This window comes from Passer domesticus, chromosome 15, assembly GCF_036417665.1.
Source record: "Passer domesticus isolate bPasDom1 chromosome 15, bPasDom1.hap1, whole genome shotgun sequence".
Lineage (NCBI taxonomy): Eukaryota > Metazoa > Chordata > Aves > Passeriformes > Passeridae > Passer > Passer domesticus.
Genome location: NC_087488.1, coordinates 11,439,196 through 11,461,728, shown reverse-complemented (window position 1 = coordinate 11,461,728; position 22,533 = coordinate 11,439,196). Strand labels below are relative to the sequence as shown.

General features: G+C 48.2%; 1 protein-coding gene and 1 long non-coding RNA gene across 2 annotated transcripts in view; one reads left to right on the top strand and one right to left on the bottom strand.

Annotated features, from left to right (window-relative positions):
* The window catches only part of ADAP1 (ArfGAP with dual PH domains 1), a 50,203-nt gene that overhangs the window by 4,757 nt on the left and 22,913 nt on the right, over positions 1 to 22,533 (top strand). Inside the window, exons 2-4 of the mRNA XM_064389877.1 lie at positions 5,707 to 5,837; positions 7,721 to 7,812; positions 15,731 to 15,813. Coding sequence (XP_064245947.1) covers positions 5,707 to 5,837; positions 7,721 to 7,812; positions 15,731 to 15,813 — 306 coding nt within the window. The remainder of the gene's footprint in view (positions 1 to 5,706; positions 5,838 to 7,720; positions 7,813 to 15,730; positions 15,814 to 22,533) is intronic.
* On the bottom strand, positions 7,199 to 8,351 carry LOC135281205 (uncharacterized). The gene is made up of 2 exons (XR_010347924.1): positions 8,225 to 8,351; positions 7,199 to 7,640 (listed from the first exon to the last, which is right to left on the bottom strand). It is a non-coding gene; the product is annotated as an uncharacterized LOC135281205 (long non-coding RNA).

Genomic DNA, 22,533 nt, shown 5'->3' with positions numbered 1-22,533 from the left:
GCAGGCAGTGAGAGGGGCTGTGGGACCTGCCAGCTGAATTAAAGGACCTTGGCAAGTTTAGACCCTTCACTGAAAAATTTTCCTACTTAGAGAGGAGAGTTGGTGGGAGGTGGTTTGACTTCAGTGTTAACTCTTTTATTGTTGTTTTTCACATGCATGACCCGGGTCTGTTTATCAGCCTCCTGATCCTTGCCCAGAGTAAAGAGCTGCAGAACTTCGGTGCTGAGCACGAGGTTCTCTGTCTCGGGCATGGAGGAAATGAGCAGCAAGCAGGAAAGGCTTTGTGCCTGTGTGGATTGCACTGAAATCCCTGTGGTTCTATCCTGTATCAGTGTCACATTTCTAGTGCAGGGGAAAAGAGGCTTTGTCTGCCTGCAGACCTCTTTATCACCTCAACAGGAGAGGGCTCAGGAAAATCCAGGGAATCTGCATCCCAACCAAGGAGCAGCTCCCACCCAGCTGGGGTGCAGCAGGGTCAGGCCATCATTTGTGTGCTGAAGGGTGGGTTGGGGATGTGTTGCTGTGCATTGGCCTCAGATGTTTGCCTTGGTAATCATATTGTGCTATAGGAAGTGATAAATGTAGTTTAAGGCAAAAGGTGGAGCAGGAGCATCCAAATTTTGGGACTCTGAGTTCTTGCTCTTGTCTACTCTGGGCCTGTTGCTGCTCTGCTTCATGGGATTTTGGATTGGTGGCATCTAGGGATCTTCAAATTGGAACCCCATGTTTATATTCTGGATACAGGAAATACTGGTTATTTATTTTTTAAAAAATTCCATTACCATCCAGCTTCTCCTCTCTTTGGTTTCTATAACTTGTCCTGTGTCTTTTTTTGTTTTTTCTTCCATAATATTTTCTGTGTATAGCCTTCATTTTTTTCTTTTTCCCCAAGTTCAGGAATGCTGGGTTCAAGCTGTGATGTTCATGGTTCTCACTGTGCTGGCTTTTCCTGAGGCTTGTGGTGGTAGAAAGGGCTGGGGGAATAAGTTAATTTCTGAATTTAGCTGTGTTGCCCAAGTGGTTTAGTTTTGTCTTGGGTACTTCTCTAATCTCTGCCTTTGCCTTTGCTTTCAGATGAATAAGATGGGAAAATACCAGCCCAGTGCCCTTCTCCTGAGCTTAGTTTGGCTTTGTTTGTTTCTTTAATTTTTAAAATGAAGCTGACTCACGTCTTTATTTTGAAAGGCATTATGATCTGTTTATAAGTTACCAGGAATCTCTACCACACTGGGCAGTGAAAGCCTTTTAGGGCTGGAATTGGTCATTCAGGATAAGACTCTTTCTGCACTTACAGCATTGAATTTGGTTTAATGTTCCTGTTGTTCCTCGTTCATTTTTATTCCTTTTGGCTTGAAATAATGGAATAAAGTAATTTGTGTGGAACTTAGGCATGCTGGAGAGTTTTCATTAGGCTTCACTGCTGTTTGCTCAAAATTCTGGAGGCTTAGGAAAAAAAATAATCTTTTTTGAGCAATGACCAAAAAGCCCAGGTTATGACATATTGCCATTTCATTGCACTTTTTTTGGCACGTGCCCAGACAGAATAATAAAATTCCTGAGCTCTCAGTAGTGCCCAGCATGGAGAAGGTGTTGCAGCTGTTGAAGTGTCCAGCAGCAAGGTGGACTTCACCTCTCTGTGGAGGCCTCCACTTGCCAGCCATGCACCCCGGGGTCACTGGCTCACTAAACTAATGGTGCTGCCCCAAAATTCACTGTTTTGTGTGAAGACACTTATGAGCATTTATTTTCATGTTTGATAAGATGTTGTTTTATCTCTGGTGCAGTCGTTTGAGAGATTGGGGTCTGTGATAATGTCACTATAGGACACGGTGTGAGCACACTGCTGTTCTCAAGGTAAAAAGGCAAGTTTATTTTCTGACTCCAACACTTATAGATTTCCAAAGGTGACAGTGGCTAGGAGGGTGAAAGTGCCACCTCTCCAATGACACTGGACAAACCAACAGTCCATTGAATTTCTCCTCCTCCATAGAAGAATGCAAAACAATAAGTTATTTACAGAAAGCGTGTGAGAAAGTTTGCTACAAGAATGTAAACATCAGAAGGTTTAGAAAATCTTTAAAAATCAGGGCGACATGATAATCCAAGTCTGGGGATCACTGGCATTATCCACCGTGTCCCTGAGCTGAGAATTTGTTCTGGAGAGCAGAGAGAAGGACCATGGTGTGTTTGGGGAGCACCACAGCCTCTGAGAGCCCCAAAGCCCTGAAAAGGCTGTGGAGGAGCATCCCTGCAGCCGTGGGAGCTGGCCCTGGCTGGTGTGTCACCATCCCTGCAGCCGTGGGAGCTGGCCCTGGCTGGTGTGTCACCATCCCTGCAGCCGTGGGTGTGTGGCTGACCCCTCTCTGGGCTTCTTTGAAAATGGTGTCACGAGTGCAGGGCGTGGGGGACGAGGGGAAGCAGCGTGGGCAGTCCCCAGCAGCTGGAGCTGGGGAATCCTCCACCCCCTGCTTCCTGCCCACGGGGAGGTCACAGGGCAGCACGAGCCCGAGGGCCTGCATGGCTCTGAAATCCTTTGGTTTGTGCAGATGATGCTGAGGAATTCCTTTTGGCTTTCAGCTAAAGCCTGCAAAGGTTTGGGCTGCCTTCTTTGTGTTAAATGTCCTCAGCCAGGAGAGCAAGAGCATGAGAAATCTCAAATTATGGTAACAGTGACATTTCAGAGAGACTCACCCTGGCTGATCAGTTTGTTCTGGGGGTTCTCACTACCCAGCAGTTATTTGGATGGGGCTAAGTCAGTACCTGAGGTCTTTGAGCTCTCCTCCTGCTTGGTGTTTCCTTTGGGGCTAAACCCAGCTGCCACGTGTGGGTGGTTTTGGGCTGTGACTGGAGAGCATCACACAACCAGCTGAGCATCCACAGTTCCTCCACCCCGCCTTGCCATGAAAGACATCTTGCTCAAACCAGAAGAGCAGTGAGGAGGAAGTTGCTGTTAATACCTGGCTGAGATGTGAGTGGCTGGGGGCAGGTGAAATGTGCATCTCTGTCGTGGTGCTCCTTGAAATCTGCTCTGTGGGACACTGGTGGTGTTGGATGGACACGGGTTTGGGTCTAGGCAGGAGGGGAAATGCTGAAGGGAAGGTGAGCAGGAGGAGATGGCCACTGGCTGTGGGTTATGAGAACATGCTGAGAGCATCCCTTCAGGGCTGGGTCACCATTGTCTCTGCTCCTCTGAAGGACTGTCACCCTCTGGCAGCCACACATGGTGACCCTGTGTGAATGATGGGATGTAGGTGTGTGTATGTACCCTGGGATGTAATCCAGCTTTTGTTGGCTTAATTAGACAAGGCTTGCAAGGTGTGGAGCAGGGGGGAAGCGTGTTTAATAGGAGTCTGGTCTGCAGAAGAGCCTGTTGGTGTGAGGAGGATGCTCTAAAGCCCAGGTGTGACTGAAACCTGTTGCTTGAGGTGCTGTTTGCCCATGCCAAGGAGGGACAGCTTGGATATGAGCTGACTTGGTGGCCACTGCAGCTGGAGTTTCCTGCAGGATCTTCTTGCAGGATGTTCCTCCAGCAGCTTGTGTCCCCTCCCAGGCTGGGGAAGGTGTGCAGTCTGCTGGTCCTGTCACACTCAGCACTGCAGGCAGGGGAGGGGTTACCTCCTGGGCAGGACTTTGGAAGCCTGACTCCACAAAGCTGCAGACAGCATGAAGAGATCCACCTGCATGCCTAAGATAAATCTGGAAACATTGAAGAGCCATTGGGACTCCCAATAAATCATGTTTTATTGGCCAGTGCATACTTTGAGACCTGTTTCCCTGGGTGGGGCAGTGCTTTAATCCGATCTCATTGCTCTGGGAAGGATTGAAGCTCAGTTATCCTGGAGTGGCTGTGCTGTGCCCAGGGACTCAGCTCCAAGCTTTGCTGCCTCAGCTTCCTCAGACTGCCACTGCTCTGTCCTCTGGACCCTCTTATCATGTGTCTGATCCTCTGCATTAAGGGCAGTGATGGCTCCTTGAATATGAGCCCTGCTGCTGTCACCTTGCCTGATCCCTTTGGGACCCCTCAGCAGTGCTGAACCTGTGGATGTTTTTGTGGCAGGAAGTTTGGAGGGTTTCAAGTTTTGATTACAAACATGTTTGGGATGAGAGAGGACAATGTGATGAGTTAGAGCACAGAAAGTGCCTGAGCATGCAAAACTCTTGATTCTTGCTGCCAACCTACAGCCCAATAACTGGCTTTGAGGTCTTTGAGGTGGGAATGAGTGGGGTGCAAGATCTGGGATGGGGTGTGGAGCTGTCACCCAGTGCTTGAGGAAGCAGCAGGGTGGGCAGCACCAGGCCCTTAGATCACCCTGACTGGTTTTGTACTTGCCAGGCTTGAGTTGTAGCATTGGGGTCTCTGGTGAGGATAGGAGACCACGTGAAACAGAAAAAACCCACCTTTGTGTCTGCTGTCAGCTTGGGAATTTGCTCCCCTCTCCCTTGTGGGCACCCAGCTGTGTCTGATGAGAATCCTGGTGTAGCACTGGGGTTTGCATCTGAGCAGAGCCACCTCTGGAGAGCTGAGCTGCTCTTCCCCAGGGTGTGCTGGGGGAGCCTGCTGGCCGTCCCTGCAGGCAAGGCTGGTGGCAGCCCTTGGTCACCCCTCAGGAGCTGAGCTGCCCCATGGCAGCCTGCTCCTGCACTGACACAGGGCATTAAATATGGATTAGGAGGAGGAAGCACATTCCCTTGCCTTGTATAAATAATTGCTGTGCTGTGGGCAGTGAGGTTCAGGGCGATCACAGTGGGGGAATAAAAGGCTGATGAGGGGCTGTGGGAGGGGAAGACCTGCCCTCACCCAGCCTGATGCCATGGGTAGGCTGAGGGGCTCCCAGGCCTGTGGGTGTGGGCAGGATGGGGGATTTGGTGTCTGGCTGGGTGACCTGCAGTGAAGCTCGTTCTGCCGGGGCGCAGCTGGAGCCGCGGGCGCTGACATTTGCCTTGGAGTTCAAACAAAGATCCCTGTATTGGCTTTCTTGGCAAGGCAGTGCCAGGGACACTGCTGGATGTGTCCTGCTCCTGGCCCCTGCCCTCCTCCTGTCCCTCTGTCTCCCTGCTTCGGGCAGTGCTTCTCCCGGGGAGGAATTTGGAGGCAAGGGACTGTGTTTACAGTGCTTTGTGTGAGATGTCAGCCCGGGGCTGTAAACAGTGCGTGGTTTTGCTCAGAGAAAGTACAGAGCTGCCACTGGCAGCATTTTTCCATTGAGGCAAGGGCTGGAAACCTCCTGGCATGGAGGGCTGGGCTGCTGTGGGAGCTGCAGCTGTGGAAGGAAAGTCTCTGTGTGGAGCACATGTAATAAATAAATTAGAAGGGAGCAGCACAGTGGCTTCCCTGAGCTGATGTAGTTTGTGTTCCATGCAGTGTTTGGGTGGAATTTCCTCATGAAAGAAGGATATTCCCTCTTCTCTTCATGTGAGCATGGAGTGAACTATGGAGGTCTTGGGCACATGAAGCTGTCTGCATATTGGGATTTGGAGAATAACAGCTACATTGGGGATTGCAGATCTGCTAATTGTTAGTTTAATTTGTATTCCTATCAACACAAACATTTATTTTCCTTGTCTGTTTATCTGATGCCTTTAGACTCAGGGGCATCAGACCTGTTGACTCCTGAACTCCCCTGCCGTACCCTATCTCTTCCTCCTGCTCCCCTGCATCCAAAAGATCAATCAAGCACAATTCCCCCTTTTCCTTCTTGCTTCCAGACCCGGACTGGGCGTCGCACAGCCTCGGGATCTTCATCTGCCTGAGCTGCTCGGGCATCCACCGCGGCATCCCGCAGGTCAGCAGGGTCAAGTCTGTGCGCCTGGACGACTGGGACGATGCCCAGGTGGAGGTAGGTAGGGGCCAGAGCAGCCTTTGGGCTCTTGCCTGTGCTGCCCTGCCTGGAGATGCCCTTCCTTCCACAAGAAATGGGATTTGTTGTGTTTGGTGTTTTGTGCGTGGAGACGCGAGCTCTGACTCTGTTCAGAAGGCTGGTTTATTATATTGTGATATTTATTATATTAAAATGATACATTAAAACTGTATTAAAGGAATAGAGAGAAAAGATTGATCAGAAAGCTAGAAAGAATAAGAATAGAATGAATAACAAAAACTCTTGGCTCTTAGAGTCCGATGCAGCTGCATCTGTGATTGGCCATTAATTGGAAACAACCAACATGCACCAATCACAGGGCCATTAATTAGAAACAACCAACATGCACCAATCACAGCTGCACCTGTTGCATTCCACAGCAGCAGAGAGTTATTGCTTACATTTCTTTCTTGAGGCCTTCAGCTCCTCAGGAGGAAAAAATCCTAGCAAAGGATTTTTTATAAAATGTCATGGTGACAGGGATTTTGGAATGTGTGCCTACATAATAAATGTGGGAGCGAGGTTGTGGTGCTGGTTGGGGTAGAACACTCATTTAGTGAAGGGTTTCCCCACCCCTTTAAAGATGTCAGTGAAATAGCATGTACAAATTACTAATTGTTAATGAATTATCTTCTCTTGTTTCTCACAGTATCTCCAGTCTAGACTAGACCTCTGGTCTGCCACCCCCCCTACCCAGCTCAGCTGTCTCTGGCTTTGTTCCTCTTGAATTCACAGCTTGAAAAACCAAACCCTCACATTATAAATTCTCTCTATTTATGCCCCACACCAGCCTGGATTTGAGTGGTGCTGCTAAAGGCACCCGGGAAACCTTTCTGCTTTGGCTGCTGGTGTCTTCAAAGGCGTGAAGAACTCCACCAGTCATTGATTTCTGTCTTCTGTGTGTAGAGTTGAGGTTTTTCTGAAAGCTGCACCCCATGGAGTTGTGTATTTTTTGACAATAGGCCTTAGTGTTCCATGAGTTTTTCCTTCCCTGGTATTTTGGGGGAATAGATTGATTTTGTAAATGTGAGAAATTCAAAACCATGACAGTAATAAAAAAAAATTTGAAAAAAGCTTAGCTGCTTGTTATGTTTGTATGCTTGGCATTTGACACAAACCAAAATGTATTTAGCATGGCTGCCTGGAAAAGAATGGGGTTTGTACACTTATAAAGTGAATTTCAATAAACACAATATATGAATAAGGAAATAAGTAGTTTTCTTTGCTGAGTTCTCAGCCAGCCATTTGTGTATCAGAAGAAAAGGAGGGCTGTCAGGGGAGATAGAAACATTATATATTTATTTATTGGAAAGGAGGGCTGTGAGGGGAGATAGAACTTTTATACATTTGTTTGTTTATTTATTTATTTGTCTAGCACTTCAAGCTCCTTCCTGAGGTAGCTGCAATGACTTTGCAAAAACAAACTCATCCTTTTGGCACAAGTGATGTGATCTGAGGCACAGGATGTGTTGTCAGAGGCTGTCACCCTGCTGGAGCTGTAACACATGGAGCCCAAAAGCCAGTGGGAGGTTTTTCCCTCTGGTTACCAATCCCACCCTTGGATTCCTGGGATCCATCTGCTTCCCATGCCTGAGGGGGAAATGCCTCCTGCTCCTGTGGGGGTCATGCAGGTGGGGCTGGGACGTGTCCTCAGCATCATTTTAAGCTGTAGGACCCCTAGCAATAATAACCAATATTTATTTGCAGCAACCCTTCTGTGCACAGCCCTGGGCAAACCTCTCAGCAAGAGAACAGGTCCCCCATCCCAATAATTTCATTGCTCTGTAGAAGTAAAAGAGAATAAAAGAAAATACTGTTAACATTTCCTTAATTCTTTCTGTTTTTTTTTTCTCTTTTTACAGTTTATGGCCTCGAATGGAAACAATGTAGCAAAAGCAAAATATGAATCTAAAATGCCACCGTTTTATTATAAACCAACGTATCTTGACTGCCAGTAAGTAAATACCTCTGCTGGTAAACAACATTTATTTGTTTGTGCAGCTGCAGCCTCTGTAATACATTAGTTTTAGCATAAGACTTTTTTTTTTTTTGCCACAGTGGAGGTTTCATTTATAAAAGATCCTGAAAATGTTTTTCCTTCTGCACGCATATGGTAGAGTTTATGCTACGTGTGGGATCTTATTTAATAAGTACAGTTGAGATGATGCAGGGGAGTCAATAGTTTGTCTGTTCCCCAGGCTCTTCCAAGTTCCTAGAGCTGCAAGAATGCCAATTTCTACCCATTGATTTCCTCTGCCTTTCCAAATCCCCCTTCTGCATCACGGCAGAACTTGCTAATCTGCTGTGTGAGATGCTGGGTCATTTGTAATGCAAAAATACTGGGGGTCTGTGTTGTTTTTTTTTACCTTGATGACAAATAATCTCCTCCATGGAGGCAGCTAAAAGGGACCCTGCCTGGGCTGGGAGAGCTCACAGGGACCCTGCCTGGGCTGTGTGAGCTCACAGGGACCCTGCCTGGGCTGGGAGAGCTCACAGGGACCCTGCCTGGGCTGTGTGAGCTCACAGGGACCCTGTCTGGGCTGGGAGAGCTCACAGGGACCCTGCCAGGGCTGGGAGAGCTCACAGGGACCCTGCCTGGGCTGGGAGAGCTCACAGGGACCCTGTCTGGGCTCTCTGAGCTCACAGGGACCCTGCCTGGGCTGGGAGAGCTCACAGGGACCCTGCCTGGGCTGGGAGAGCTCACAGGGACCCTGTCTGGGCTCTCTGAGCTCACAGGGACCCTGCCTGGGCTCTCTGAGCTCACAAGGACCCTGCCTGGGCTGTGTGAGCTCACAGGGACCCTGCCAGAGCTGTGTGAGCTCACAGGGACCCTGCCTGAGTTCTCTGAGCTCACAGGGATCCTGCCTGGGCTCTCTGAGCTCACAGGGACCCTGCCTGGGCTCTCTGAGCTCACAGGGACCCTGGTGTGGCTCTCTGAGCTCACAGGGACCCTGCCTGAGTTCTCTGAACTCACAGGGACCCTGCCTGGGCTCTCTGAGCTCCCAGGGACCCTGCTGGGGCAGCCACTCCATCCACAGCCCGTGCCCATGGCTGAAGGAGCAGCTCTGTGCTGGGCTGGGAGCCTGTGAGGAGCTGGAGCAGGGCATTGAAAGGATTTGTTGTTGTTTCTTTTTGGTTATTTACTGATTCCCTGGGAGGATGAGGCAAGGCCAGCCTTCCTGGGAGCTGCTGGAAGATTCATTTCTGACCCTTTTCTGGTCCCAGCTTCCTGTGCCTGTTCTGCACTGGGACAATTACAGCCTGCATGGCTGATTCCTGTGCTCAGCCTGGGCTCTGCCTTGCCAGGGGCTCTCTGGACCAGCACTGCTGGGTCCCTGCCACAGCAGCAGGATGCAGGGGATGGATGTGACCTCTCAGAGGAGCAGAGAATCTCCTGACTGCTGCAGGATCAGCACTGTGGGCACATTTCACCCTGGCAGTGTCTCCAGGGTGCTGTGCCCAGTTGTGTTTCTTTCTCCTGTTCAGGGCTCTCTCAGCAGAGACATGCTGAACAAGTGCAGGGGAGTGCTGCTTTTTACAGGGATGTATATTTAGCTTTTCCCCGCCTCGCTGCAGTCCAGTCACTGCAATAGCATGAGCTGTTCCCAGCCTGCAGCCCTGGGAAGCTTTGCCATGGGTGACACCTCCATCCAGCACTGGCAATGATTCCAACCATGTTCTACAGCACTGAGAGCTTCTGGTGCTTCTGATTCCAACAGCAGCACATGCTGGACAGCTGCAGTGCCCGGGCAGCTGTTGGCTCATGTGAAGCTTCTTAATTTTGTAATGCTGTTTCTGGATTCCCTCTGCTTTGGTTGCATGAAGAATTGTGAAGTTTGGGGCAAGAGGGAAGAAGTGCTGCAGTGCCAGCTTGTCCTTTTTTCTTCTTGCCTACAACATTGTGGTTGCTCTTTGGGAAATTCATGGTGTTTGCCTGCTGGATTTGGCTTCTGTATCCTTCAAAAACCCCATTGTAGCTTCCTGGTTCTGCATGACACTTGGCAAAGGTTAGAGGAGTTGGAGGGGTGGTCTGGAATTGCCCAGGGAAAGTTCCTATGCGAAATATGAATAATATACAAAAAAAAACCCCAAAACAAAAAATCCCCTTCTTTCCTCTCATTTTCTCTGTCTGCCAGCACCCATGCCCCAGGGACAGTGACCAGAGCAGCCAGCTCCTGTTCCTCTGGGGAGTCCCTAACAGTGAAATGAGTCCCAGACTCTGGGATGTTCCCACCCCACCACAGTGTTGGCCCAAAGAGCTTTGGGTGTGGAATTTAAACCACAAAACCTCTCTCTGGATGGTCACAAAGGGTCATGGCCCAGCTTGGTACACCACAGCAGCAGATGGAGAGCTGTGAAACAGATTTTTGTGGGGCAGCTACATTGCAAGCACATGGCCGAGTTTTGAGTCACCACTCAGCAGCAGGTACTCACTTGAGTAAAAGCAAAGGAAAAAGGCTTTGTTCAGTATTTTCCTTGGCTGAAAACTGACAGAAGAAAGTGAGATAATCTCTTACTGGGCTTTTGCAGAACTGGCAGTACATCCCTGTCCCTGCCCAACACTTCCCATGGTTTTCTGGTGCTTGATTTGGGAATGCAGAGCCTCATCCCATGGAATTGAGAACGAGCTGCAGTGCTTTGCTCTGCTCCTCTCTCTGCTTGGATAAGTGGGAGCTACATCTGCTCCTCGTGCAGAGCAGTTCAGTGTGCTGGCTGTCAGCACAGCAGAATGGGGCAGGGTGAGAGGGCTTGGGCTCTGCTGGTTCTGTGGTACCTGCAGCGAGAGGAGACGTCAGTCAGGGAGAGGCACACACCTTGAGGAGTCATCCCTGTGCTCATCCAAAGATCAGCAGTTATTAGCTGAAGTGCCTTTTTGTATTGATTGAGATGTGCAGAGGGAAAATTGCCTGGGAGATTTCTGGATTTTTTTTTTTTATCATTTGAAGTTTGGTACATTTTGTAGAGGAGTTTCCAAGCCCATCACCTCAGTCTGGTGTGGGGAGATCTGCATGGCCCCTCCTCTGCCATGCCTGGGCATTGTGGCACCCAGGGGTGCAAACTTCTCACCACTTCCTCTGTCACCTCTTTTTGCCAGTATTTCATAGATTACAAAAGCTTTATAGATATAAAACCTTCATTACATAATGTCCACAGGGGTAAAACTGAGGTTTGCTCAGGTTCCTAGTTACTAATAAGCATTTTCAGATTTTACATTCACAGCTTTCAGAAGTCTTGGGTGCAAAGTTTGAGGTGGCCACTGGGAGTGGCTGCTCATCACTTCATTCCCAGGTGGTGGAGCCTCCTTGGTGCCTCAAACTGGGCACTCAGCCTCAGGAATTCTTTGAGTCACCCAAGTGCTGAGATCTGCCCAGTCCTTCAATCCTCACCAGCCACAGGATTTTCTCTTCTTGTTCATTTTCTCTTTGCTGTTAGCTTGTAAACCTCTTAATTCATATTGATTCCTTTAATTTCCAAAGGAAATTGCTACAAGGTTAAGGTAGTACTGACAAGAGGCTGTTTCCTACATGTTTTTAATTGGTGTTTAACTGTTCTGAAAACTAGTGTTGGGGTGTAATGGACAGTGCATGTAAGCAATCAAACAAAAAAGGAACCTGTTAGCTTTTTAACTGAGAATGTTGTGATTTTGCATACTCAGAATAATTTTTAACTTCTCCAAATCCATAATGCAAGGGCTTTATGCCCTGAGAGCCAGACCCCTGTCTCTTTGCTCTCCTCTGGCAGCGTGCTGTGGGGTGCTGGTCTTGGCAGGGGGATGGCACATCAATCCTCAGGCTCTACAAGCTGAGTGATGCACAGCGAGCCTGAAGAAGCCCCCAGCTGTCTCATGCCTCCACAAAGCTCTTTAAAAGCAAGTCCTCACAGCAAGACCTTACTAGATAGGAAGAGAGTGTAAAGCTAGACAGGCTTTTTATGCTGCAGTGGCTCTCCTTGCAGTCTGAGCAAAGAATCTGAACTCTGACTTAAAATTTCATTAGAGCAGTTGTTTGACAGAAACCTGGCATAGCTGCATCCACCAAGCTGCCTGTGGAAAGCATGCTGGCTTTTTCTGGAAAAACCTCTGACAAATTCCAGAAGCTACAAATTTGGCTTCTGGAAATGGTGTTTCTGGATGTCATTAATTTCTTTTGTCTCTCTTGGACCTGATGGTGCCTCACAAGGATGCAGTTAGGCAGTGGTGGTGTGTGGTGTTTGATGTCTTTTGGGCCACTTTCACCTCTGCCTGGGGCTTCTTGTCTGTCATATGCCTCCAGAAAAGCCACAGCTTCTATGTGCAGCATCTGTGGGTGTGCTCTGGAGTGCATCAGCCAGCCCAGCTGAGAAAAAATCAGTCTTGGGGAAAAAAATAAACTGGAGACTGAATTTGGCTGGCCAGCACCTCCTCCACACAGCTCACTGAAGCCATGCAGCCACAGTTTGATATTAAACTGCTTGAGCAGCTTTTCCTGTGGTGCTTTTTGCTGTGAGCTTTGAGTAGGTGGGACCAAGATAAAGCTGCTCCAGTGGCTTCTTCTGGAACCTTCCTCGCTGGCCCCTGGCAGAGCCCTTGTGTTCATGTGGGTGGTCAGGAAAGCAAACAAGTGCCTGCAATGGTGCTGGCAGTGCTTTGTCAATCTCTGGACCTGCTGTCCCTCAGTCAAGCTCAGTCCTTTCCCATTTGGGGGATGAATTTTTCATTATTCTGTTGGAAATGTGGATTTCCTTAATGTTTTTTTTTTGTTGGTGGGATTTTTTTGATTTGCCTCTAGGTTTTTGATGAGTACAAGGACTTTTCTGTTCTAATTGCCAAAAAATGACAAGTTCCCTGTAACCAGCAGCCTGACAGACTTTAGGTGGGCTGTTAAAGCTTTTGGAGTTGATGCTGAAAGCTGTGCATCTCCACAGTTTAGGAATGATGCACTTACATTTTTTTTAACAAACACAAATAATATATTTGCTGATTTGCTGCATTATCCCACCACCAGAAATGCAGTAAAATACCAGGGGGCTGCTATGACAGTGCTTTTTGGTCACAGAACTCCTTTTGGAGTCAAAGGTGGATTTGGATGAAGGTTTCTATGTTGGTTATGTGATGCCTGCCCTGGGTTACCTACACACATATTCATGCCTGGAAAAGTACATTTCAACTAAAACAGATAGTTCTGAAGTCCCTCAGTATATACTTAAATTAAGATGAGGTCAGCAGTCTACTGGAAGTGGTGGCTGTTTTCATACAATCCCTGTGTGGTTTGAGATCTTCTGCCCTGGAATTGCTCTCAGCCCCTGCAGATCCCAGGACACACTCCTGCTCCTGTATGAATTCATCAGAGCTGTGCTGGTGAAACTGGGGTTTAGCACCAGCAGCTTTTTATGGCAGGATTGCATCTAGTCCAAGAGAGTGAATGTGGTGAAATCCCTGCTCAGCTTCTCCCTTGCAGGGAAGGGAGATGGTGAACTCCTCGCTGTCCTGGTTGGGTTTTTGTTTTGGTTTCTTTTACTGGAGTTGTTCTGCTTTCTATAAATAACCACTGGAGCAGAAGCTGCAGCTGGTGGCCTTGCACTGAGCTGTCCAAACTGTGGGCTGCTCTCTGGTGTGTTCTGGGTTTTGGGAAGTTATTGCTGAAAGAGCCTGGCTTTGTGATGATAAGGAAAGGGGAAGAGTGTGTGAATGCCAGGAAGCTGCTGGGAAGGTGGCACAGCTGGATTCCATTGCAGCCACTCCTGCTCAGGGCCAGATGTTGAGAGAGGCCAGCTAGAGCATTCTGCAGCTGCTCAGGGTTCCCCTGGGGCGTGGTGCCTGCTGGCTGCCCCGGGGCTGCCCCCTTGCACAAGAGCTCTGGGGCAGCGATGCCGTGGGCAGGCAGGGACCTGCTCCCCCAGGGATGAGCCCTGCAGGGTGTCTGCTGCACAATCTGCATCCTGCAGCAGGAGACTTTCCCCACTGCTGCACATGAACCTTAATTTGTGCTGTATTTAAAGCCCCATGCTGGAAGGCTGACTCTCAGAACTCGGAGCAGCTGCAGCTCCTGCTGAATCCACTGACGTCAGCTGGAGCTGAGGGTGGTGTGAATTTTCTTCCTCCCAGTTCGATCCCAAATCATCTTGTTGAAAAGGTCCAAGTTTGCCTTCAGTGATAACAAGCTGTCCGCAGCAGCTGGCCAGGAAAAATTGCAAGAAGAATAGTAAATTCAAGTATTTGTGTTTATTTTATAATTTAACTTTGGTAGCTCTGCTGATTAGGGACAGCATTATAGAGCAGGCATTTGGGTGCCACCTTTTGGGTCATCAGGTTTCTATGTTTCTGGATATCAGATCCATAAAAGGCATCCTGCTGGATCCAGAGAAGCCCCTTTGGATGCTGGATGGGGTTTGAGCAGCCCCATGGCAGGGGAGTTGGAATTAGATGAGCTTTAAGGTCCCTTCCAAGCTTTCTGAGATTGCACAAAGCACACCTGAACCTCCTGAGGATGGGCTGCACCCAGACCAGAGCACAGCACAGGGTGGCAGCAGGAGGGAGATGGGTGCTCAGAGCTCACAGTCAAACTTGGCAGATGTGTAACAGCTGAAGGTCAGTCAAGGGAACAGGAGAAAAGGGCAGAGGCAGACCTGGGGCATTGTTTGTATTACAGCAGGAGCTCACAGCTGGGTTTGGGGCCAGGGAAGCAGTGGTGCTCCCTGAGCCTTGGGGAGAAGGTGGTGCCCCAACCAAGGAGCTGACACAATGGGGGGAACAAAATCTATGTAATTATTTCCTCCTTTATTGCCAGGAAACCAATCACAGCCACAGTTCTCATTGGACAGTGTCTTGCAGATTTTTTAAGTGTGTTTGCTGTACCTGCAGATGAATTTTCATAAGCAGTGTTGGTATGTTTATATTCTTTGAGCATTTCTGGGATGTGGCTGCTGAAAAGATACCATTTAGTTTGCATAATCAGCAAAAAAGAAAAGGTGATTAAGCATATGAATAGTTTTCATTGGCAGAGAAGTTGATGTGTTGAAATGTGATGGTTTTACAAAACACACTCAGTGCTGGGGGATCTTTTACTGTCTTCAGTGTAGGCAGCTCCAAAATGTCTGCTGTGAAGCTGGGATAACACATGCCTTTATTTCTGAGTGTGATCTGCCTGCTTGGGCTATTTAGGGTTCTAGGGCAATTAAGAAATAAGTTCAGTTAAAAATGGTTTGAAGCAACTTCCAGCATATTCCAGATCAAAGTTACTTCATTGGTTCAAGCCCTCATGCTGAAATAAAATAGAAAAAAAAAAAAAAAGGAATCTTTGGGGTATTTTTTTCCTTTTTGGAAATTGTGGTCTTGGTGTATAGGTCATCTGTATTATTTCAGTATTAAAAGTAAAATACTTTTTAATCATATTTGCTGCCATGCATCAGAGACTGCTTCCTTAAACTTGGCATTATGGGCTGTGAGTTTGGAAGAGCTTGGCCAGATGGGTTTTCAGCACCTTCTGCTTCTGTATTGATATCTTCAGGGCAATAATCTCTCTTTTGTATGTGGCTGGGATTTTTCATTTACTCACCCTGTTCCCTGAAGAATGTGGCCTGAGAAAATTAGGTCTGAAATGGTTCATATACTGAGGGAATTTTTTACAGAGGCTGATTGGGTGGGTGGGGACAGGCTGTTCTGCTAAAGCTGTGCATTGTTTTAAAATAAGTTTCCAATAAAATTGGATGTACAAGGAAATTATTTATTGTTGTCCAACTGTAAGCAGAAGAAACCCTTGACTCCAGACTGTGCAATGCAATTTTTGGAAGACTTTTAAATCACACTTGTGCTTTCATTGAAGAATTAATAGTTTGACTTCTCTCTTAGTGTATCTTGGACCATGTTTCCTTCTCTTTGTATTTTTTTTTTCCAGGTTACTGCGGGAGCAGTGGATCAGAGCCAAATATGAACGAAAAGAGTTCATCCACAGTGAGAAGCAGGAGCCTTATTCTGCAGGTAGTGAAAGACACTTTTGGCTGATAATTTCTTTTATGTTCAGCACCTTCCATATTCTTCCTCTCTGTTGATGTTCTTTATGTTGATTATTGCCCATATGTCATTAAATAGAAGTATGGTCTTTTGCACAAGATCCCTCCTGGTATTCCCTGTATTTGATTGGGAATATTGGGAATTTGGATGCCTGATGGAAACAAATCAAAGTCTTTCTGTTGATTTCCACGGGCTGTTCACCAGGAGCGAGTCAGGCCAAGCAGCAGTGGGTTTGTTTCTGGAGCAGGAGGTGTGAGGTGGATTGAAGTGCAGATAAAGGGTGTTGGTGTCCTCGAGGTGACTTCTGCTCTGGAGAGCAGCAGCACTGTCAGCCTGGTTTGGTGGTGCTGGCCGTGTGCAGCACGTCCCCTCTCTCCCAGGGACCTGTCCCTGTCCTTGCAGGTGCTGCAGGTGTCAGCAGTGGCACTGCTCTCCCTGGAGCACAGGCAGGGCTTGGCAAAGGTGCAGCTGCTGTGACAGAACTCCCTTCACAGCTCCTTTCAGAGCTCCTTCAGCAGGTGACAGTGGCCTTGCCAGGGGCTGGGGTAGCAGAGCAGTGGGTTGGATGATTTTCTTGCAGAAGGGTTGATCACAAATCTTGCAGGATTTGAAGAGGAGGCACAGAGCTCCACCGTGTTTGTTGTGTGGCTGCACCAGCGTCAAAGTGCATTAAATTAGCTGGGTATTTCTTTGCTATATGTAAGTGGCATTTAATTTATTCTGCGTATTAAGTAGTTGACACCAGCTATGTGCTTGGATGACTCTGGGATAATTTTATTAGCAAAGACCATGTTACAGATTAAAGGTTAAAATATTATTTTCATGATGCTTTTCAAGACTAATAATATGCAGGTAGCTCCAGCAGTTTGCTGTTATGAAAACCACAATTAAATTCTGATCTCATATATTCTCAATTTATGTTTTGAGCATTTCAGCTCTGCTGTATTGTGTACATGAGGCACACAGTGTGTGGGGAGTATCCATATTCATAGAGAGTACATTAGGTGCATTTTTATTTCAGGTTTTATAAAAAGCTGTCTGCTGGAGTCGGACGTGTTCTATTAGCAATAAATAGTTTGATTTCTTAGATAATTTTTGAATGTATCTGCCAATGTCTGTATAATACCCACCCAAGAATAATGTTTCCTATTTCTACCGTCCAACTTCTGGGTATAAAAGCTGGGATTCAACCAAGTACTTGAGAAAAATGAATAATTTTAAGCACATGATGAGTCCTTTTGACTCTGAGAAGAGTGTGTACCTGGTTAAAGTGAAGTAGGTGCTTCAGTGCTGTGTGGGAAGAAGGGCAGTGTGTTCTGAGCTCTCTGAAAGATATTATAAGAAGTATTCAAAGGGGAGTTTATTTTAGCAGCATATTTTGTAGGTGTTCTTCAGTAATGTGGCTGCATCATATTTGACTGCATGCTGAAGTGATAGGGTTTTCTCACCTCTCTTTGAAGTTCAAAAACCATTAAATACAGAATAGAAGAGAAGAGGGTGAGCCATTTTCAGTGAGCAGTGCTCTGGGGAGGAGGAGGGGAAGAGAAGCAGGCTGTGGGCATCGTGTGAGTGGTGTATAAGTGATTTTAGGTTGTGAATTGTCTTTGAGAATGGCACTACCTCCAAAACCCAGCATAGGAGCCACACAAATACCTGTGCATCTGGGATGTCATTTGTTGCTTGTTCTGGACAGTAAATTCTGAGGTGGCTCCTCCTTAGGGGGACCAGGTTGATGTTACAACAAAACAAAGCTGGGCATGCACACACCAAACTCGCAGTGCCAGCTTTCCCCTTCTGCTGCCCCATCACAGCCCCAGGTGTGGCTGCTCCACCCTGTGCCAAAAAGTGCTCCTCCTTCCAGCCTGTCCTGCAGACCAGCTGCTGATGCAGTTTTCAGCTCTCAGGCTGGGGGCTGGATGTTTCCTGGGGTCGTGTCCTGAGAAGGGAGCCCAGGGAAAGCCCTGTGTGCTGTGGGAAGGCAGCACTCTGAATGCACACAATCGTTTATCCTGTAAATATCACCTAGTCCAGCATTAACTCAGCACTGCCGAGGCCATGCCCCCAGCAGAAATGTTCCTGGGTGTGTTGGGCAGTTCTTGTCCCATCCCAGTGCCATGGGGCTGTTCTGTCACTGTGCTGCCCACCCCACATCCAGCTGTCTCACTGGGGTGTACTTCTATCCCTGTTCCTTCCTAATGCTGTCTCAAACCATCTTTCCTCGCCCTCCTGAATTCCCTGGGGCAGTGTCAGGTTACCAGTTTCTAAGCATGAAACATTTTGTTGCTAATAGAAATGTCAGTATCCATTTTCTCGTGTTTGCTGGAAGATTTAATTCCATTTTCCAATCCCAGGGGCTATTTTGCATTCTGATGTTTGTTCAATAATTGCATGAAAAATAAGAAGCTGCTATATTGGAATAGTTTTGAGCGACATCCTTTTCCAGGCAGCCTGATGGAACTCGGGTCAGAAATTCAGTGTCTTTCAGAATATCCTTTGGGGAGAGACTGTCTGGAGCCTGTGGATGCCAAGCAGAAGCTATCAGAGCTGAACTGCCAGACCCAGGAGAAATGAGCCTGGGGACAGGAGTGTCAGATGAGCAGGGCAGCCTGGCAGGAGGATGCAGCAAACTTCAGCTGCTGGGGAGGGGGATGAGTAGGAGGCAGTGTGGGATGCAAAGGCAGCAGCTGCCCCAAAGGGTCTTGCATATCTCCCAAACTGCTGGGAAACATCTGCCTCGTGGGATGCAGAGTGATGCCAGGCTGCAGGATCAGAACTGGGCAACAAGGACACTTCCCATGTGCAGAAATCCCCAGTGAGGGCAGTGCTGGGCACTGAAACCAGCTCTAGAGCCTGGCAGGAGCCTGGCTGTGGATCCCTGGGTCCTGGTCCAGCCCCCAGTGAGATGTCCCCTCTTGGGCAGTGCTGTGGTACCTGCAGTCACAGCCCCTCACCCTCGGGGGGAGATCACAGTGGGGACTCCTGTGAGGGAGATGTAGAGCTCCTTGCTGCCCCGGGAGGCCTTGGAGCACAGGCCCATGTGCTGCTTGTGCCCCGTTGGTGTTTCTGACTGATGGTTCTGTGCTTGATGAGTTGATCAGCACCATGGACTGCAGAGTTGAGATGGTGCAGTGAGATCAGTAAAACTGTGATTAAATGTTTCAGTGATCCACTATTGATTCTCAGAGACATCCTCTGATACATTTGAGCTCTTCATTCAGCTGTAGTATGAGCTAAATAATTTGTTTGCCCTGGCCAGACTTCATGAAACAAAACATTATTTACACCCCAACAATCCTAATTAACACCGTGGCCACATCCCTTTCTCTAGCAGCACATTTCTTGTACAGCAGCACAGAATGATGCCAGGCTTGAGACTCTCACATTAACATGTTTCAGGTTGGCTTTATCCCTTCTGGTAAATGAGCTGGCAAAATTACTGTCAGTCTCCAGCTAATTGTCCCTCCTAAAGGAGTTTAATGGGGCATGGGTGCTGAATTCTCCTGGAAACAGGGGACAGTTCTAATTGCCATCAAAGTCTGGATCTGTATCTCAAGGCAGTTGCAAGGTTTGATAAATTTTAAAAATATTTTGATCCGTTTTTAAAAGCTTGGTTGTTTTCCACTGCTGTTGATAGATGGCAGCTATGGCAGTGCTTCCAGGAAAACCTGATGGAAGTTAGTTCAGTTAGGTGCTCTTGACTTCTCTTAATCAAAGGGATTTATTTTAATGAAGGAAGAGGTGGAGTAGGCAAAAGGGAATAGTATTTGCAGGGCTGGAGCACTGTGATGACAAAAACTGGACAATGTGCAGCTGCTCTGACGCATCTCAAACTACAGATGAGAGAATGGGAATGTGGCTGAGAAAAAAAATTTGAATTGTTTTCCATTTGAACTTTGATTTCACTGCTTTCATTCATTGGTCTCGGGACGCTGGGGCTCCTCAGCTGATAAAAATTGTCATAGGTCCCATGAAAGTGTTGGAGGAATCCAGATTTGCAGCAGGTGAAGGTTTGAACCCTGACCTTTGGGGTGGAAGTTGGAGGACTGGGATTATTTGACTGGTACATCCACAGATGGGTGGGATGACCTCTTGTGTTGCAGAGTAAAATAATGTGGTGCTACTGTGAGCTTCCACTGGAGCTGCTGAGAAAGCTGGAAGATACAGGCAAAACTTTGGGCATGTTAGCAAAGTCAGTGATGGTCAGGGCTTTAGGCTCTGTTGGATTGTATTCCTGTGTTTATGGTGCTGTGGGCTGGATCATGTTGTCACTATTCAGGTTTATTTAGGTAGCATTTCTCTGGTGCTGCCTATTTTCTTGTACTATCTTCTGTCAGCACCCTTAGGATTACTTGGCTTCTGTGTTGTTTCCTATTTGTCTGCAAATATGATGGCAAAATAAATTATGAGACATAAAAGAACACCCTAAAATAGTAAAATCTGTTAATGTGCACTTTCCATTCCATGAGGCTCTTGCATAATTTGGGCAGCAGTTTGAATTAATTTTCCCCTGCACTCACACAGTTGGGAGGAGCTCTGAGTGCAAAGCACTGGAGAAAACACAGGGGACACAAAAATGTCCTTTCCCAGTGTGAGGAGGAGACCCTTATTAGCTCAGTGTGACCTGCAGTGATGTAATGCAGTTTATTTTGGGCCTCATCAGACAAAACAGTGAGCAGTGTTGCAGTTAAAATCCAATTATTTTAACCGACAGACCTGATCCTCTGCTGTCTCTTACCCCATTTCCTCCAGCTCGTGAGGAGCTGTGGGTGTCAGAGCCACACCAGCGCTGCTCTGGGCTTTTTCACAGCCTCAGAAACAAATTACAGGGCTGAGCAGCACCCAGGGAGCAAACCAGTGCTAATGGCAGCCTCAGAGGACACGGGGTTTTCTGCACATCAGACAGCCCAGAGCACTGAGCAGAGAAATAAAGCATCAGCCTGAGGGCTGCTGGTGGCCCTTGCTGAGCCCTGAGCACTCTTTAGGAGATGCTGGTGCAGAAGGGGGTGTGAAGCCACAGGAGAACCTTCCCCTCCCTTTGCTTTGCAGCCAAACTTTGCAGTGAAGCCCAGGGGTGGAGGGGGCCTGGGGACAGGAGGTGTGGTGGCACTGTGGGGTGGATGGATGGATGGATGGATGGATGGATGGATGGATGGATGGATGGATGGATGGATGGATGGATGGAGGGAGGGTCTTCTGATCTTTGTGTTTGCAAGAAGAGAGGGTGAGAGTGGAAAAGGGAGCAGGGCACCTCCTGTGCAGTGTGCAGGTTTGGAATGCTGCACAGGGCTGGGGTGGAGCTGTGGTAGGATGTGTGCTACCACACAGAGGGTGTTTTCCCCAGGTCCTGTCACACCCACAGGCTCAGTGTGCCAGGGAATCACTGCCCTGCTCGGGCTTGGTGCAGCTCCTGTGCTGCAGGGAAGGACAGTTGGACCAGGAGAGAAAAGAGTGCTGGTGGGAAGGTTTAAACAAAGAACAAAGTCCCCATTCAGGGCACTGTAGCAGTGTGAGGGTTGTGGCGACAGAGTGTTTCCAGATTTGGGCTCCCATGAGAGGCGCAAGAGAGACAAAGGTGGGTTGTGTTGTTGGGGTTTTTTTTCCTATTGCTTGTGCTGGTTGATGCTGTCTGGAAGTCTTTGTGTGGAACACTGCTCCATCCCACTGGACCTGCTCCATGGCCAGAGCATCCCCCCATGGGAGTGACTTGATAAAGGTGAGACAGAGCTGATGTGTGAAACCAGCTCCTTGCAAGTGGGGAGAAGTGCTGTAAGTCCTTCCTGTAGCATCCTTTAGCTGCTGACAAGACACTGGACCTGCATCTTAAATAAGAGGGTTAAACCAAACCTCTGTTGCTGAGGTGCTGTCAGCTACATCAAGAGCTGCTTTTAGCACTGGAAGGATTGGAGCCAGCTCGTGTGTGTGGTCAGGATGGTCGCCAGCTGCCATCTCAGCTTCTCTCCTGCAGACCAGCAGGAAGATTTAGTTCACTGTTGTTTTTTCCCCTAGTGCAGCCCACATCCTTGGCTGGTGTTCCTCTTTATATTTCCTCCAGCTCCAAGGCAGCTCTCCTGGCTTTTCCCAGGTGAAGGTCTGAGTGTGTTCAGGGTGATGCTGTGCTAACACAGAGCAGGATGGAGGTGTGGCTGGGGGAAAGCTGAGAGCAGGTAAATGCCAGCCCCTCACAGAAGGAGAGGCAGTGTCTCACCACAAGGGTGGTTCTGCAAAATGCAGGGATGAGGGTGATTTTTTAAAATTACCCCAAGCAAGAAAGAGAGAGGAGTGTTCAGGAACTACAGGAGCCACATCTGGCTGAAATTATCCAGCATGCTGAGAAGCCAGAGGGAGAGATGGATGAGCAATGCTCACAGAAGCCCTGGTTCCTTAGGAAACAGAGCTCACAGGAGCAGTAAGAGAAACCACGAGATAAAAGCAGCCATGAGGAGGGTTCTCAGCAGCATCTCACCAGGCTTTGTCCGGGCACCGTGTGCTGGAGGAGAGCGCAGTGCTGCAGAGCAAGGTCACCTGCCTGGGTGCCCTGGGGTGTGCAGGAGCATCCCAGTGCCTGCCAGGGCTGGGTGGCATTGCCTGCTTTGGGGCTGGTGTGTGTGTGAAGCAATCCTCCATCATTTCCATGCTGTGCTGCACGGCGAGGGCAGGGCAGGGCTGTGCCTCCTCTCTGACCTGACA